The sequence below is a fragment of the Xenopus laevis genome, chromosome 5S (assembly GCF_017654675.1).
Source record: "Xenopus laevis strain J_2021 chromosome 5S, Xenopus_laevis_v10.1, whole genome shotgun sequence".
Lineage (NCBI taxonomy): Eukaryota > Metazoa > Chordata > Amphibia > Anura > Pipidae > Xenopus > Xenopus laevis.
The window spans coordinates 13,355,747-13,374,206 of NC_054380.1; the positions used below are offsets into that span (position 1 = coordinate 13,355,747).

At 40.0% G+C, this 18,460-nt stretch overlaps 1 protein-coding gene across 4 annotated transcripts in view; it reads left to right on the plus strand.

Annotated features, from left to right (window-relative positions):
• The window catches only part of hhipl2.S (HHIP-like 2 S homeolog), a 31,027-nt gene extending 22,322 nt beyond the window's left edge, over positions 1–8,705 (plus strand). The window contains exons 6-10 of one of the 4 annotated variants that reach the window (XM_018264221.1): positions 2,158–2,303; positions 3,303–3,384; positions 5,916–5,998; positions 6,569–6,684; positions 6,751–8,705. In XM_018264221.1, the coding sequence (XP_018119710.1) occupies positions 2,158–2,303; positions 3,303–3,384; positions 5,916–5,998; positions 6,569–6,684; positions 6,751–7,722 (1,399 nt within the window). In that variant the 3' untranslated portion in view covers positions 7,723–8,705. 4 annotated transcript variants of the gene reach the window in all.
• Positions 8,706–18,460: the final 9,755 nt, after the last annotated feature.

An 18,460-nucleotide genomic window follows, 5' to 3' on the forward strand; every position in this document is an offset into this window, starting at 1 on the left:
TGTCCACAAGATGGCAGTAGGGTCCTGTTAATTGTATAGTAATGTCATTTTTACCCCGGCCACTAGGGGTGGGGGAAAAAGTATAAATAGGGGCAAGAAACAAGGGAAGTTGCAGTTCGGCGGGCATGGTCCAGTGAAGAACACCTGCTGGAGAAGACAAGCCCAGCCCTGAAGTTAAGCGGTAGGTTCAGCCAGAGTAAGGAGAGCAATGTACTAGTGTGCACTAGGTGTACAAGCTAGATAGGAAAAGGTAGCAAGGGCAGTTAAGAGCCCCAACCAGGAGATAAGTGGAACTAGCCTTCCGGTATCTACTCTACCAGTCAGGGACACAACGATAGTGAACAGGATAGTTAAAGGAAAGGGCTATGGGACCGTGACCATCATGAAATTCCTTACTTGAGTAGCAAGGGGACGCCACTGAGGAGCGTCGGGTTGCTGAGGGCATGTGGGGATATAGAGATCCCATTGGGGGTGGTGGATCGATAGTGGCCCATTGGTATTAAGAGGTAATACCGAACAAGATACTGTGAGTAAGTGACAGCTAGGCTTCTGGATAATATTGGCCATGTACTAGAATGACCTGGATATTCGGTTATTTCTGTTTAAATGGAATTGCATATTGAAGTTGGAAAAGAAACAGAACTTTATTTTTAGAAGTGGTCGACTCCTGCCATAGTACACTACGGGCGACCTGCCTACAACTGTACAAAACTACCCTATGTAAAGCCATAAGAGTAAAAGCAGAAGACTTAGTGAGTATGTAGAAAACAGATATGACAGGGCTCTGCTTTGGAACTCAACCTATTCTGATTATTAATCCGTCTTGCTGTATCAGCTTCTGGCAGGTATTATTTGACTTGTGCTGTTTTAATAATTTATGACGATCCCTAAGCAGCCCAGACCACACTGAGCATGTGCACAGTCTTAGTCTTGCAAAGATGTTTAACAAAATTACAAGATGGTGACCCCCTGTGACCAACTTCGAAAGCATAAATCATGTGTTTGATTAGGCTTGTGGTTCAGTAAGTTCATGTTCATGTTTAGTATACAAAATACAGCATTTCTAGCCATTTTCTATTTTATACTTTACTTCCGAGTTAAAGCCAACCCAATTTTAAGATATGAAAAAATGCCAGCATTTTTTTTTTATCATATTAATAACTTTTCGGCATACAGGATATGATGTCACTGACATAAAATTGTGGAGGATGTAGCTTCATCTTATCAGTTTGCCAGGTCTAAGCTGGAAAAGGAAACTCTAGTGAAAGGGGTAACGTAATGGAATCTTTGCACTTTTTGCGGAGTGACGATCGTTCGCATGAGCGAAAATTTCCCTAGCGATAGGGCACGAAGCTGCACTAGCGATAGTCTCTTTCGATAGTGAATTGTCCTCTACGCCTGTTAGTAAATTCACAATGTCCCTGCGGATGGGATTTCTGCCGGATTTTCATTAGCGGCTGCCATTTCGCTTTTTAGTAAATCTGCCACAAAGGCATTTGGTTCCACTCAAGGGAGACCACAGACAGAAATGAGGGGTTTCTCTTCCAAAAGGGCCTTGTATTAGATTGCCAGTTGTCCCGTTCCCAAAACCATCCTGCTGACCCTTTAGGCTACTCACTAGCTTGGTTGGCACTAGTTGGCTCACCCTCCCCTATAACATTAGCTGGAAAACTGAGAGGATTCCCCAGGGATCTTATTAGCTAACAAGAGGTTAGGGATTCATTTTTAATTGATTGCAGTTCCCTGTAGGTCTGACTTTTATAATTCTTCTTGCAGAAACGTGGAAGAGAAACTGGTAATATACTGACACCTACTGTTAGTAACCAAATGACTGAAGAATTACCTAAAATTACACAATTATTTAAAACAGCACAATTGTATAGTTTTGAGACATGTACAATACTGGTGACTCCAATAGTTGTTAGATAGAGGATTTATATGCTAAGGAACCACCAGCGTATAAAAAAGAACCCTGTTTTGCTTGCTGAGCTTACCATCTAACTTCATTTTTGATGTCCATTAAAAAGTAACCTAATTTACTTTGAATAAGAAACTAGGGGCATACCAACATACAATGCCAATTGAGTGAACTATGTTGGTCTAAGACATTGCCGACCAAAGATGACATTTGAACGTTTCATTTTCCTCCATTTTTAGACGGCTTATGGCACTGCAAGAAGACGGGGTCACAGGTACCTGGAAAAAGCAAGATATCTGTATGGGTGACTCTACTATCTGTGCCTTCCCAAGACTAATCAACAAGTACAGCAAATTCATCATCTCATTTGCAGAGGATGAAGCAGGTACAGTTATACATGTAGCGGTGACTGTGTGGCACTAGAATGGATCTTATTTGTTGTGTGTTTTTGGACTGATATGATACACCCCACTCAAGGATTTCCCCTCAGGGGAGCTTCACACACTTTAGAGAAATGCTCTCTTACTTGCCCCTTATTTGTGTTGTATTATTACATGATTAACATTGCCTTTTTTTTTACCAGATTGAAACATTTGCTTTGAATGACTTAGCAGTGAGTAGGCAAATAAAGTAAAAAGAGTAGACATACAGGGGCACTTTTACTAAGGGTCGGATATCGAGGGTTAATTAACCCTCAAATTCGACCCTTGAAGTAAAATCCTTCGACTTTGAATATCGAGTCAGAAATGTAAAACTTTTGCAGGCCTAGGCCAACCTGTATCCTTCTGGAATAATAGAACCTAGACAGGCCTTGAACATCCTAACCAATCAGAGTATTAGAACCTTGACAGACCAACCCAGTCATTCAGGAATTAGAACCTTCTCAAAGCAGACTTAGACCAACCTAGCCAGTATATTAGAACCTTCACAGACCTTGACCAGCTTAGCCAATAAGAATATTAGAACCTAGACCAACTTCGTCCATCAGAATACTTAAAAATTCACAGACCTAGACTAACCTGTATCATTTCAGAATTTTTAGAACCTTCACAGACCTATACCAGCTCTTGTTAGCTCTAGTAAATCAGGATATTAGAACCAACCCTAGCATATTAAAATAACAGAACCTTTGCAAACCTATACCAGCTCTAGCTAATCCAAATATAAGAACATCTACAGACCTAGACCAACCTGCATCCAGCCAGAATATTAGAACCTTCAAAGACCTAGACCAATTTTAGAACCTTTACAGACCTAGACCTGCCTATGGTCAGTATATTAGAATGTTCACATTTTACATACTAACACCAATAGGTACAGCAGCAAGATAAATGTGCCTCTGTATGGAACTAACCATATTTACCCAACTTATGCTCTTATGCAGGGGAACTGCTCTTTCTGTCTACATCTCAGGCAAGCGCATATTCTCCCCAGGGGTCGATTTATAAACTTGTGGATCCTTCAAGGTGAGCAGATAGGCCTGGATATTACTCAATGTGTTTGTCAGATGTGGGACTCTCAGTGACTTCTAATACTTCAGGATCAGAATAAGAAGGGCATGCTGCTTGACAATCATGTATTATGTGTTTTTGTCCCTCTCACATGTGGCCACATACTTATTGTATTGCTGAGGCTCCACTAAAATGTTATAATTTGGCATGTTAGGGTACCTCTCAGCTGGCTGAAAAACACTAGTGAAAAATATGTCCTATGTGCCAAGAGCCTACTTGTCCTAATAGTGTCACCTGGAAAAAGTTGAAAATCTCATGAAAATCAACAGTAATGCAAAATCCCATAAAATTGCAATGTGCTTAGATGGAAGGCTTATTGTAATATTTATTGGTACCGGATATTTGTTCCCATTGCTCAGAGAATGCTTATTTTTATGATGGGGAGAGTGTTATATTTAAATGAAGTTCAGGTATAATATTGGGCTGATCTAGGGGCACATTTACTAAGGGTCGAATATCGAGGGTAAATTAACACTCGATATTCAACCATGAAAATAAAATCATTCGACTCCGAATATCGAAGTCGAAGGATTTACCGCAAATACTTTGATTGATCGATCGAAGGAAAAACGATTAAATCCTTCGAATCAAACGATTCAAAGGATTTTAATTCATCGATCTAAGGATTTCAAACTTATGGGGAAGGTCCCCATAGGCTAACATTGAAGCTCGGTAGGTTTTAAGTGGCGAATGGTCGAATAGTCGAACGATTTTTAGTTCGAATCGTTCGAATCGAAGTCGTAGTCAAAGGTCGTAGTAGCCTATTCGATGGTCGAAGTACCCAAAAAAAACCTTCGAAATTCGAAGTTTTTTTTTATTCGAATCCTTAACTCGAGCTTAGTAAATGTGCCCCCTAATGTTCCAAAAAACATATATAACGAAAAAAAATGAAGACCAACTACAAATTGTCTTAGAATGCCACTGTCTATATCAAATGAAAGGGCAAAGTCCAAAATAGAGTATAAAGAACTGTGCCTTTCCCATGAATACAGCATTGACTGAGTGGTGGGTGGGCTGTGGGCTTGGGGTTGGTCATTTGCCATGACCATGCTGAGCAAGGTAAGTAATAATAACAACACTTAGGGGCAAATTCATCAAGGGTTGAATATCGAGGGGTAATTAACCCTCGATATTTGACTGGGAATGAAAATCCTTCGACTTCGAATATCGAAGTCGAAGGATTGAACGATTAAATCCTTTGAATCGAACGATTCAAAGGATTTTAATCCAAACATCGAACGATTATCCTTCGACCAAAAAAACTTAGCCAAGCCTATGGGGACCTTCCCCATAGGCTAACATTGGGTTCGGTAGCTTTAAGTGGCAAACTAGGGGGTCGAAGTTTTTTCTTAAAGAGACAGTACTTCGACTTATCGAATGGTCTAATAGTCCAACGATTTTTAGTTCGAATCCTTTGATTCGAAGTCGTAGACGAAGGTCGAAGTAGCCCATTCGATGGTCGAAATAGCCAAAAAAACACTTCGAAATTCAAAGTTTTTCTTCTTCTATTGCTTCACTCGAAGTTAATGAATTGGCCCCTTAGACAATTAGTGAGGTAGTGCAAAGGCTGCAGCTTTTTTTATTTGCACAGACACTAAATACACTCCCAGTTAAAGTCCCAATTAAGATTTTATTGAATAAAAACTTGAATTATTATTCTTATAAAATCAGCAGGCTGCTCTACCATATGTATCAACACAATATCTGCCATGAACCAGAAATTAAATTCAAGCTGGACAACCAACATTTTTTTCCTTAATGCTGGGTGGGACAAACGTAGAGTGCCCTTGCTCCACTGGCTCGGTGTGGAAAGAGGGTAAGCAGTTTTAACCCCCTAGGTTGCCTTGCTACAGCTGAACCACCAATGAAGAGGCAATACGATCCCTGCCTAAACCTGCTCGCACCAACCCCATAGGGTCTCAGGGGAGTAATAACTCTCTGCTCCCTACTGGTGTTAAGTACAGGGCTCTGGGAGTGCAGGCAATCCCATTGTAGCACTTGTGTTTATGGGATTAGCAAATTTAAAATATAAAATAATAATAATAAAAAAAAAATAAAGCATTGAAAGGAAAAGTAAATCCTATAAACAAAGTAATGTAAGATTGCTCAGAGTGCTGTTGCAGTTTACAAGCAGTCTTTGCAAATTTCAGGATATAAGCAACTGCTAATATAAAGAACCTGAAAGTACAGCGCCATCTGCTGTTTGAGTGGGCTGGCTACAGGCAGCTGAAAATTAATTTAGTGAGCAAACTCTTGTGATATTGCTCTGCTATGAAAATGAAGTTAGTGAGCAGAGGAGAGACCCCTCGTGTTTCTAAGCAGATGAAAGAGACAATATTTTACCATTTTAAATGCATATGAATCTTCTAGAATGTCTAGATTCCTATTATTAACGGTAATGGACAGTATATTTTGCTACAATATAGTCAGCTTTTGAACTGAACCATTAATATTGTTTTCCTCTGTTTTCTATTGGGCACCCCCAGGAGAGCGGCTCCAGGAAAGTGTAAATACAAACCGGTTCCTGTGAAAACCAGGAGCAAACTGGTTCCTTTTATTCCAAAAGAAAGTAAGTTCCATGTGAATTCCCCCTGCCAATTCTTTAAAAAACCATTGTATTTCTGGGCGATAATCAAGGGCAGGAGGCTACATGATCTGTCTCCCATTGCTGCTGTTGGTCTCCCCATAGATATAAATGGGAACTACAGGTGAAACCGTGCAATTAATTATCGCCTGAAAGTGCTGTGGTGCACAATTTGGGATGATCGGTGCAAATGTAAAGTTATGAAAATGCTAAAAAGAGAACTCCAACCCAGATTTTATATTTGTATAATGAAAGTCTAATTCTATGCAACATTCTGATATATAGTCAATAAATGTTCAGGGGTTTAATAGTTATTTATAGCTATTTATATACAGTATGTAGTTTGACATCAGAATTTGTCCATTTCTGCACTGGTGGTGATGTAGCAAGAGTTGGCTGCCCTGCAACCTAGACACCCATTCCCATCATGACTTGCATGCTTCTTCTCTGGCTTCTGATACACTGGTTCGAGAGTCACAATGGTGTAACAATGGTTTGCTTTATTTTTTATTGCATTCATTCATTTAAATGTATTTTCCTTTTTAACTATTCCAGAGACTGTTCTTGAAATTGTCAACGAGAGTGTTAAACCTACCAAGGCACCTCGTAAAAAGACACCAACCAAATTCCCCACTAAAGTACCACCTACACCAACCAAATTTCCCACCAAAGTACCACCTACACCAACCCAATTCCCCACTAAAGTACCACCTATACCAACCAAAGTCCCCACTAAAGTACCACCTACACCAACCCAATTCCCCACTAAAGTACCACCTATACCAACCAAAGTCCCCTCTAAAGTGCCACCTACACCAACCCAATTCCCCACTAAAGTACCACCTACACCAACCAAGGTCTCCACTAAAGTACTATCTACACCAACAATAGCTCATACTAAAGTATCACCTACATCAACCAAGTTACCATCTAAAGCACCATCTACACAAACAATGGTCCCTACTAAAGTACATCCTACACCAACCAAGTTACCCACTAAAGTACCACCTATAACCACCAAGGTTTCCAATAAAGTACTTCTTACATCACCAAAGTTGCCCACTAAAGTACCACCTACACCAACCAAGTTACCCACTAATGCACCACCCACATCAATTTTACTATCACCAACGCCAATTAAATTACCTACAAAAATATCACTCACACTTACTAGTGTGCCCATTAAGAATCAACTTACATCAGCCAAGTTACTTACTACAACACTTCCCATATCAACCAAACGGGCCACGAAAATACCATCCACATCAACAAATGTGCCATCTAACACTTCATGCATTCTAACCCATGTTCAACCCAAAATGCTACCTACAGAAACCAGAGTGCCTAATAAAATGCCACCCAAACCAACCAGGATACCAACCATGTCAATGTATATTACAAAGAAGCCTCCACTAAAGAAAAACTCTGCAAAGAAAGTCACTGACAAACGACCCACTAAGAGTCCGAAGACTACCAAACCTCCAAAGCCCCCCAAATCCAAAACTTCTGTTGTCAATCAACCCAAAAAGAAAGAGACTAAAACTGGGGTAAATAACAAAACAAAGAATTTGCCACCCAAAGCAAAAGAACCCAAAAAGGAGAAGAAGACTATCAAAGTTAAGCAGCCTGTGTCACATTACTTCCCGCCACAAAAGCCTAAGAAACAGAAAATAAAGAAAATGCAGAAAGAAGGAAATGAGAAAAGCTAGAATGATCTAGAACACAGACATTTGGAGTAGCACGCACAAAGCAGCAATGGCTGTAACCTGGAAGGATTCTTTGATACTTCACATTTGGACCAACACTGTGGATTTTGCAGACAGAATTCAATACTTTCTGCTCAGGTCATTTGGGAACTCTTTTTCAGTTTTTTACTGTCCAAATTGTGACTGTTTAAGGCTCTGGTTGATGATTTACTTGTTGCTCTCAGGTGTTTTAAATGTCCTTGCCTGACTGACATTGTTTCCCATTCAGTTCAACGGGTGCCACACTCAATATGGCAGCGGCATTATGAGATAGGGACTGGTAGGCAACATTTGCCTGGGAGATCATTGAATGGTCCTTGGCTAACATTGTTCCTTTCCTACACAGAATGGGAAGTGATGTCAGGTCAGAAAACGACATTTACCACAATGGGTCTCACTGAGAGCACCACAATGCTCACCATAGGGTAAATTACAATGACCTTGGCGCAAGTGCACTAAGGGGCAAAAAATTAGCCCCTTATTTCTCATTCAGGAATTCCAGGTCTTGCTGTGCTCTGTCTCTGTACGTGCAGCTTTGCGTTGGAGTCAGATCATATACATTGGTGTGTGCTCCTTTACAATGCCTTACAACTACCTGTCTTTCAAACTGATTTTGACACAAAGCTGCATGTAGAGAGACATATTGCTGAGAGGAGGTGTTGATTACTTGACTATTTCAGAAACGGCATAGCATTTTTAACTTACAACATTTCTTTCTCTAAATTTTCTTATAGAACTGTAGATCACTCAGCTCCTTTGCCCTTCCCAAATCCTTTGCCCTTCCCAAATACGTGACCTACAGTATACTCTTAGGGCAGAACTACACAGACAACTTCTATGTGTTTTCAGCGGATCCGACGCACTGCGCCAAAACCCAGGTGTCAAATTGTCATCTGACATGCGGTATCTGCATCTGATAGTCATGTCGAATAAACGATGCGACAAGATCTGACATTTGTATTTCTTATCTCATTTTCCGTTGCATTCGACCTGACGACTGCGTTTTCGCGCAGCAACGTATCCGCCCAGGGTCGGACTGGGGGGCCCGGGGCCCACCGGGACTCCAGTCCAGGGCCCCCCTACAGGCCCCCGTCCCCCTGCTGCAACGCGCCGTGCGGCGCCCTTCAGTGTGCATGCGCACACGGTGGCACCCTCTGTGTGTACGCGCGCACGGCGCTGCGTCTGCACGCATGCGCACACTGCGCATCGACGAAGATTTTTTTTTTTATTTCAAAAAACAAGATATCTGTTGAGGGGGCCTGGCCCGGCGGGGGCCCACGAGGGTCGGGGCCCACCGGGTTTTTTCCCGGTGTCCCGCCGGGCCAGTCCGACACTGTATCCGCCGGAAATGCTTATTAGTCGTCCTTGTAGTTCTACCCTAAAAGGGGATCTCAACCGGAAAAAAAATTAATTGATATAAACTTATAAGTGATTCTCTGAGCACTTTTCCTATTTGTAATGGTTTCTGAAGATAATAACTGTTTTAGTACAGGTATGGCATCCATTATCCCGAAACCCATTATCCAGAAAGCTCCGAAGTATGGAAAGGCAGACTCCCATAGACTTCATTATAATCAAATAAGCTTTTTCTCTGTAATCATAAAACAGTACCTTGTACTTGATCCAAACTAATATATAATTAATTCTTATTGGAAGCAAAACCAGCTTATTAGGCTTAGTTGTTTACATGATTTTCTAGTAGACTTAAAGCAACAGTTCAGCGCAAATCTAAAAACTGGGTAAATAGATAGGCTGTGCAAAATAGAAAATGTTTCTAATATAGTTAGTTAGCCAAAAATGTAATGTATAAAGGCTGGAGTGAACAGAGAACCAATTTAATGGCCAGAACACTACTTCCTGCTTTTCAGCTCTCTAACTCTGAGTTAGTCAGCAACTTTAAGGGAGGATATTGAGGTTTGCAATTGACCCTCAGCATTCAGTTCAGATTCAATAGCAACAGTTATGACCCATGTGCCCCCCCTTAAGTCACTGATTGGTTACTGCCTGGTAAATAATCAGTGGAAACCAAGAGAGCTGCAAAGCAAATAGCGTTCTGGCTATTATGTTAGACATCCAGTCACTCCAGCCTTTATACATTACATTTTTGGCTAACTAACTATACTGAAAACATTTTTACCCACTTTTTATTTTTACACTGAACAATTCTTTTAAAATATATGTTATCTGGAAAACCCCAGGTCCCAAGCATTCTGGATATCAGGTCCCATACCTGTGCTACGTGTGTTTTCAGCTCAACAGCTCATTTTGAAGACCCAGCGACCCTAACTGGCTGAGATGAACTACATAAATGCACTGCCTGTATTCGGGTAACCCCAAAAGCCTGGTATTAGCAGTCTTATAATGCAAATATCTATACAAATAAAAATTAAACATATATTGCAAAAGTCGTCAGGGAAGAACCCGCGTAAGTTTACATCAATTTATCTTTTGGTTTTAGAGCCCTTAAAACCTTTTGTTGAGGGTTCAGTGGGCCTTCAGTTCTACTTGAAAATAATTCTACTTTTGTTTGGCATTCGATTACTTTCTTATTTAACCGATTTTTGCACCAGTATCCCCTACCCGTTTACCCTAGTGCCTCTCAACAGCCACTTGTGTTTTCCTATCAGGGTTTACAGCCAATTCTTTCTCCCTGTCCAGTGATATCACAGAGTATCTGGGTTATTTCTAAGGAGGGCCGGGTCAGTTAGTGGACAATCAAACCAAGTCAGTACGGTAATAAAAAAACATGTTTTTTTCTAATTGCATAGTGTCCTGTTCCTTTCTCATAAGAGACAAAATAGAAGACTTTGGCTCACGTGGAATGTGCTTGGGCGGCTGCTGACTGACATTTAGGGGCCGATTCACTAAGGGTCGAATATCGAGGGTTAATTAACCCTCGATATTCGACTAGGAATTAAAATCCTTCGACTTCGAATATCGAAGTTGAAGGATTTAGCGCAGATAGTTCGATCAAACGATCGAAGGATAATTCCTTCGATCGAACGATTAAATCCTTCAAATCGAACGATTCGAAGGATTTAAATCCAACGATCGAAGGAATATCCTTCGATCAAAAAAAGTTAGCCAAGCCTATGGGGACCTTCGAAGTTTTTTACCTTCGAATCCTTCACTCGAAGTTAGTGAATCGGCCCCTTAATGACTCTGCCAGGAGTCACATGCTGCCAATAACAGCCACATGGAGTTTTACAAACCCAAACTGTCAGGTTGCCGACAGTCAAGGCAGGAGACAGTCAGTAATCTTGAGAGAAAGGTATTTATTCCCACGGATGGAATTTGCTGCTGCAAACCAACCCACAAATAATGAGCTCTGCTATTGTTAGCAACTCTAGGAGCTGTGAATCATTCTGGGACTGGTGCTGGCAGTATCCCTGCTGCTAGTTTAACAGTTAGGGGCAGATTTATCAAAGGTCGAGGTGAATTTTCGAATTCAAAAAATGCAAATTTCAAGCTATTTTTTGTGTATTTAGTCTAGGGAATAGTCCAAATTAGATTCGACTATCGAAATTTATTACTGTCTCTTTAAAAATTTGACTTCGACCATTCGCCATCTAAAACCTGCCGAATTTCAGTTTTAGCCTATGGGGGACCTCCTAGAACCTATTTGGAGTCAATTGGTGGACTTTGAAAAATTTTGTTTTGGGAAAAACTTTGATTCACATTTGATCAAATGCCCAATTACTTTGATTCGTACAATTAGAATTTGGCCGAATACTGACTTATTCTATCGAAAACGGACCTATTCAGCCAAAAAAAACCTTTGACAATTTCGGTTGGTCTTTTTTTTTTTTTTTTTTTTTACATATTCTTTATTTGGTTTTCTTTTTTTCAGAAAGATAAGGCAAAGACAATATACAGAAAGAAGAATGAAAAAACAAAATAATAATAAAATAAAGTCGGTAGGGTGTAACCCTTGACTGCGTTCACATGACAATTATACAATTAATGCACTGCGTTGTACATAATACTTGATGTGTTCTCTTGAACAATAAAAGTGGTATACATTTACTTTCCTTTATTCAGTTGTGTCAAGGGTTTCGGTTGGTCTTTTTTATTTCAAATTTCAAATTTTTTTAAAATTCGAAATTCGACCGTTGATAAATATGCCCATAAATAATGTTGTTGCGAATATGTGTCCATCTGTCTGGCTTCATAAATATTTCTGGTGTGATTTGAACAGTATTTGTATACCTCCCAACTGTCCCGTTGTTCGCGGGACAGTCACAATTTTGACAGCTCAGCCCACGGTCCAGGATTGTTACTAAAATGTTCTGACTTTCTCTTTGATCTCTTGCACTGAGCTGCCAGAAAAAGATACAAAGTTTCTAAAACTGAATTGACTTTTGGCAGAGAGACCAGAATATGTGGCAGGTGCACTTATATACTTTTGTAACTATTTAAGATAAGCAAATAAACAATTGTAGCAATTTAGGATAAGCAGGTCTCTTGAGGAAACAGTGACTTGCAGCTTAAAGGAGAACTAAACCTTCCTTTAGGCAAAAGTCCCTGCTGGGCCCCTCCTCCCAAGCACAGTGCTAAAGAAGATTAAGTGTCTCCTCTAGGAATACTAACCCGCACCTTCAGAAGAGCGTAGCAGAGTTCATGGACGCCATCTTCGTCACAGGGCATTCCTTTTTAGATGAGGTCAGTGACCCCCTGTTTGAAAGCTGGAAAGATTCAGCAGAAGAACGCAAATAAAAAAAAACAATAAAAAATAAATAATGAAGACCAATTGAAATGTTGCTTGGAATTGGCCATTCTATAACATACTAACAGTTAAATTAAGGTGAACCACCTCATTAAGTGGCTGCTCTGCTGAGCAGATAAATGAAAGAATTAGCATAAAGAACAGTGAACTGTAGACTCTGCAGAACTGTGATGTTTTATTCTGGCTTTCCAACGCAGCTCAGCAAATATATCTTTGTGAAATCAGAATCCTGAGCTGCTTCCTCGCTAGGAATACAGCACATTTATTAATTCCTTTGTCAGCCACATAAAAGGATAATGTGAAGCTGGGAAAAATGCTTTCCCAAAGAAGTCACAGCACAGTTTCTCTGCAGATAAAACAGAAAATGAGAATTGTTCACAATTCTATTACTCTGCCCTCTCTGATTATTTTCTTAAAGGGCCAGTAACACCAGAAAATGAATATGTCCTATGGACAATGTTGGTTACACAGTGACACACGAACAAGCAAATGATTGGCCAGTATGGCAACTCACATTGAAGCCAATAGGCCATGGGTCGCTCCGCCTGCAATGAATTCATTGTATATATAGATACAACTGAATAATGGGCAACAACAAGACAGTGATCTAAAGGATCTGCTGTGGTTGGTCACAAGGATATAAGAACATACCTTATTTAGCCTTTAAAAATAGACCCATGTGTTGAGCAGTAGTTTAGCAAACAATATGAATACAGCAGTGGTTGGTTATACAGCCTATCAGAACTGAATGCAGTGCTTTATTAGTACACTAGGTGGCAGCCTTGACATGCATTTAAAAATGTGCCGCTATTCAACTTTGAATTCTGATTTTTTTTTGTTTCAAAAATACCGTGTAGATGCACGGATTGAAAGGGTGAAGAGTATTTGAGATTTTACATGGGTGTCTCCGTGATCTGGATGCAGCTGAACAGTTGCAAAGGCAGACAGGTGTATAAGGCAGTGATAGCAGTAATTCCTTTATGCCCCCTGCTGGTAGGGTTGCCATCTGGCTGGTAGAATACTAGCCAAGGCTGTGGTCAGTATTACAAATTTACTGGTAATGCACTTGCTGATAAATTTGTGATTCAGACCCAATTCTCCGATCCCCTCTCCCTGGTGATTGCATGACTCCACCCCATTTACTCCATGACCCGTCCCTTCTATAATGTACATCATGGTCTTGCCCGCCCCTACCCCGACTGGTATTATGGTTGACAAAAGGTAGAAACCCTACATGCAGGGAGGAGGGGGAGCTGCTATTCGTCTAAATTGGCTGAGGCTTCCTGACTTTGGTGCCTCCAGACATTACTAAGGGGCAGATTAATCAAAGGTCAAAGTGAAAATTCGAATTAAAAAAATTTAAATTTCAAGCTATTTTTTGTGTATTTCAACTAGGAAATAGTCCACATTCGATTTGAATATGAAAAAAATTCATAAACTCGAATATTGAAATTTATCATGTACTGTCTCTTTAAAAATTAGACTTCCGCCATCGCCGTCTATTTGGGGTCAATTGGTGGATTTTTATTTGGAAAAACTTTGATTCGTATAATACGGACTACGGACTATTCACCCACAAAAAATTTTTTCGATTTTTTTTAAATACATTTTGGTTGGTCTTTTTGAATTTGAATTTCATTTACATTCGAAATTGGACCCTTGATAAATCTGCCCTTTATTGCTTTCCATGTTGAATGTTTGCAATTTTTATTACATCCCCCCTATAAATGTCCAAAAAACTCAAAGAGAAATTCATATGTATTTGCAAAAATGAGGTTTAGTCTTACAGGTTATATTATATATATCCAGGTATGGAACCGGATATCCAGATTATCCAGATTTTCCGGGGTTCTCTGGATAAGGGGATCTTTCCATAATTTGGATCTCCATATATTTAGGGTGTTATTTATGTCAGAATGCTAAAAACTCAAAAAATTCTATTTTTTTTTACTATAAAATCCAAATTTTTAGTGGGAAAAAACTCACATTTTTCGAGATTTACTATACCACGAGGCTGCAAAAAGTTTGAATCCGAAAAATACTCCATCTTCAACCTGTTGAGGTCCTTTAGAAGTCTATGGCAAAGGCTCTATTTGCAATTTTAAGAAATTATTGTCTGAAAAGGGTTTCATATGATAAATCGAACATTTTGGGCTTTTCCACCGATTTCACAAAAAATTCAGACTTTTTGGGCATCAAATCAGAAAAATTCAGCTTTTTCGTGCGACAATCCGAATAAGTTGCGGTTTTCGTTCAACAAACCACAAAAATTGCAGATTGTTTGAGTTTTTTTAACGATAAACAAGGGCAAATCGTCAGATTTTTTTTATTTAAAAAATCTGAAAAATTCCGATTTTGAAAAATAACTCCTAAAAATCATTTAAACATTAATTCAAGCCAAAAGGCTTTTGTCTCCAATAAGAATTAATTATATCTAAGTTACAAGGTACTGTAAAAAAAAAAAAAGTATATGATTTTTAAAAAATGTAAATGATTTGATTAAAACCGAGTCTATGGGAGATGGTCTTTTGTATAATGGGTTTCTGATAACAGATCCCATACCTGTGTATATTGTATGTAAAATAACATGCCATTATGCAGAGTGAGCACAGGCTGAAGCTTATTTCCATGTTGGTGTGTTCCCCTCCGTAACTACAGGTATGGGAACTCTTATCTAAACCTGGGGTTTTCCATATAAGGGATATTTCCGTAATTTGGATCTCCATACCTTAAATCTACTAGTATTATGTGGCCTAGAGTAACTCCCCATCATTAATTGGTTGACCTCACTCCTGGCTTAGTAGAGTAATTTGGACCCTAGCAACCAGATTGCTGAAACTGCAAACTGGAGAGCTGCTGAATAAAAAGCTAAATAACGGAAAAGCCCCAAATAATAAAAAGTAAAAACCAATTGTAAATTGTCTCTGAATATCACTCTCTACATCATTGTATTCCAAGTGATGTATCCAGTTGTACTGAAAGCCACTTAAGCTGCCCATTGACGCAAAGATAAAGTCGCACAAAAATAATGTTGTATGATTTTCGGATCATGTAAGGATTGTCCCAACATTTTTTTGTGCCATCGGGTGGTCATTTAGTCAATTGGACAGGTTAGAAGATTGCCTGAAGTCGCCCGAAGTTGCCTCACGAGGAAATGTTGGGAAACTTTGGAAACCGAAGTGCTCCTACTGCCTATTTAGATTCTAGCCAGTGGGAAGGCTTTTCGGGGGGATTAGTCAACCGAAGAAGAGGCGATTTGTCGCAGGGCGACTAAATCTCCCCGAATCTTTACGTGTGTCTCTGCCCTTAAGGAGAGGTAGGTAATAATATAAATTCCAGTCCAAAGATAAGCTCTATGCATAATGAGCTGCTCTGTATCTCAAACATTTGAGGTGAGGAAAGGGTTTGTTTATGCAGAGATCATTATCTCCATCTCAACAAGCTACCCTGTGTATGGCGGGCAGAGTTTAAGGAAAACATTTTTAATGAACGATTTGTGCTTGCAATTAAAGGATCTACAGTACTTATACAGCACATGTCTGATTTATTGTGCTTATGCTGAGAAAAGGTGAATATATACTGCCTTTTATTGATTTACTTCTGCCTTGTGGATCTACACCTATAGATATGAACACCAAAGATGAATGTAGGAAAAACAAGTATCAATTTGTTTTGTGTTGATGTTTCCTCCCACAGGTACAGACCCACAGGGCAACATGAATCAATTAACCCTAAAGTTGCACAGAGCAGAAAATTCTATTACATATTCTATTATGTGGTACAGACCTTTGAAGCAGATGTTTATTTCCTAAGCAGCGAATAAAAGAGCAGTTGCCTCATTTGATACTTTCTAGCCAACATTGCCAAATCACCACTGTTTACTGTAATTTTTTTTTATATTTTGGGCATAAGAAGGAGATATAAATAAAAGGGAAATGGAGCCAACCCCTTGCCCAGAAAAAATATCTTCTGTAACTGAGAGGTTGTCACATCTGTGCCATCTCCAGTATAATTTATGGACTTGTTTGTCATCAAAGGAAAAATTAGCTGATTACAGACCTTTTATTCTGCCTCATGGTTTCTAGGGTCAGAGACCCCAGCAAGTAGATGGTTATGGGACTGCCACTATGTGGTGTATTTAGGTGAGGGCACAAAAGTAAAGAAACATTTGGAATGGAGGAAAATAGTTTACATAGAGGCTCTTTCCTATTTTGGAGCACATTTACCTAGGGTCGAATATCGAGGGTTAATTAACCCTCGATATTGGACCGTCGAAGTAAAATCCTTCGACTTCGAATATCGTGGAAGGATTTACCGCTATTCCTACGATCGAAGGATCGAAGGAATAATTGTTCGATCGAACTATTAAATCCTTCGAATCGAATGTTTCGAAGGATTTTAATCCATGGATCGAAGGATATTCCTTCGATCAGAAAATTGTTAGGAAGCCTATGGGGACCTTTCCCATAGGCTAACATTGGCCTCGGTAGGTTTTAGGGGGCGAACCAGGGGGTCGAATAGGAGAAAAGGTAAATTACAGGGGATTAGGGGCAGGCCGAGGGCTCTTTTTGAAGGGTATTACAAATTTACCAGCAGCTACATTGCCGGTAAATTTGTAATACCGGCCCCGGCCTTGGCAGTTGTTTTACCGGCTAGGCCGGTAAAATACCGGCCAGGTGGCAACCCTACCCCCACAACATCCTCCGGGCCCCAAGCTGCAAAGTTCCCTCTGCACCATCCCCCCTCCCACCCCCTGGCACGCTCGTGCACACCTTTTGGCTTCAGAGAGAGAAGGAGACGAAGTGCAGGGAGCGGGTCTGGGCCGACGGGGCCCATTGGGATTTTTCCTGGTGTCCTGCCAGCCCAGTCCGACCCTGCGCAAGGGCTCTGGCTAGATAATGGAGGAGGGCAAGATCCTAAGTTTATTTTCCCTAGAAGTGTGGCATGATTGAGTGGTCTGACAGTGAGGCCATCAATAAATGGTAAATGTTTTGGGTAAAGGATTGAACTTGATGTAATCGTCTCTTATCGTCACCCCACCTTGCGCCTCCCTTAAGACACTTCTTAATTCATTATCTTCTTGAAATGACTTATCCACCTCTATATGTCTCTGGCCATTCTGACTCGTGACTTTCAGTCGCTTCATTGCTTCGATGTTAAACCTCAGTATTTCGCCTCACTACACAGGGGACTGTTTCTTTTTTAAAAGATTTTATTTTTTGAGTTTTCATAATAAACACAAAACAACATGACAAGTTATAGAACCTTAGAGAGGAAAGAGAAACAGAGGAAAGGAAAGAGAAAGATTCTCAAGGGCCACAAGAGGTGGTGTCAAGTGAATTATACATCGAGGGGACTGTTTCTTTTGAAGAAACTGATGGTTCATTTCTGCTTCGACGTGCATTTTATTTCTCCTCTGACAGCTTCAAGGCTCAATGCAAATCAAAATAATTTCTTCATTTTTATTCATTTCCATTCTGACTGTGGAACGCAGTACAAAGCACAAACATTTCATTTGCCGAGTGCTGCAGGAGCCGCGGGCACTTGTCTCTGACAGTCAAGTACTTTGCTTCTATAATTCCTCTTCCTCTGTGCACTTCCCCTTCATTCTGTTTCCTTTGCTCCAGTAAAGACATCTGTGGTATTATGGCCACTAGGCGGGCATGATTGCTGCACGGAGGCAAATTTCTTCTGACACATCATTTTATGCTAAAAGAATTTTAATGACATAGCCTTTTCTGTAAATATGCGGATTTATGAAATAAATGAGCATAATGATGATTGCTGTTCCAATACTAATGTATGCACATTAATGGAGGTGGAACAGCGCTTACATCTGCTGCAAACGCTCGGTTATGTTGAATTAATGAAGAGATTTAACCATATTTTGGGCGGGAGGTGGATTTGGAAGAACTTAGGGGCATTATATAAATATTCACATTATCTCTCAAGCAGATGTTTATGCATTGCCAACCA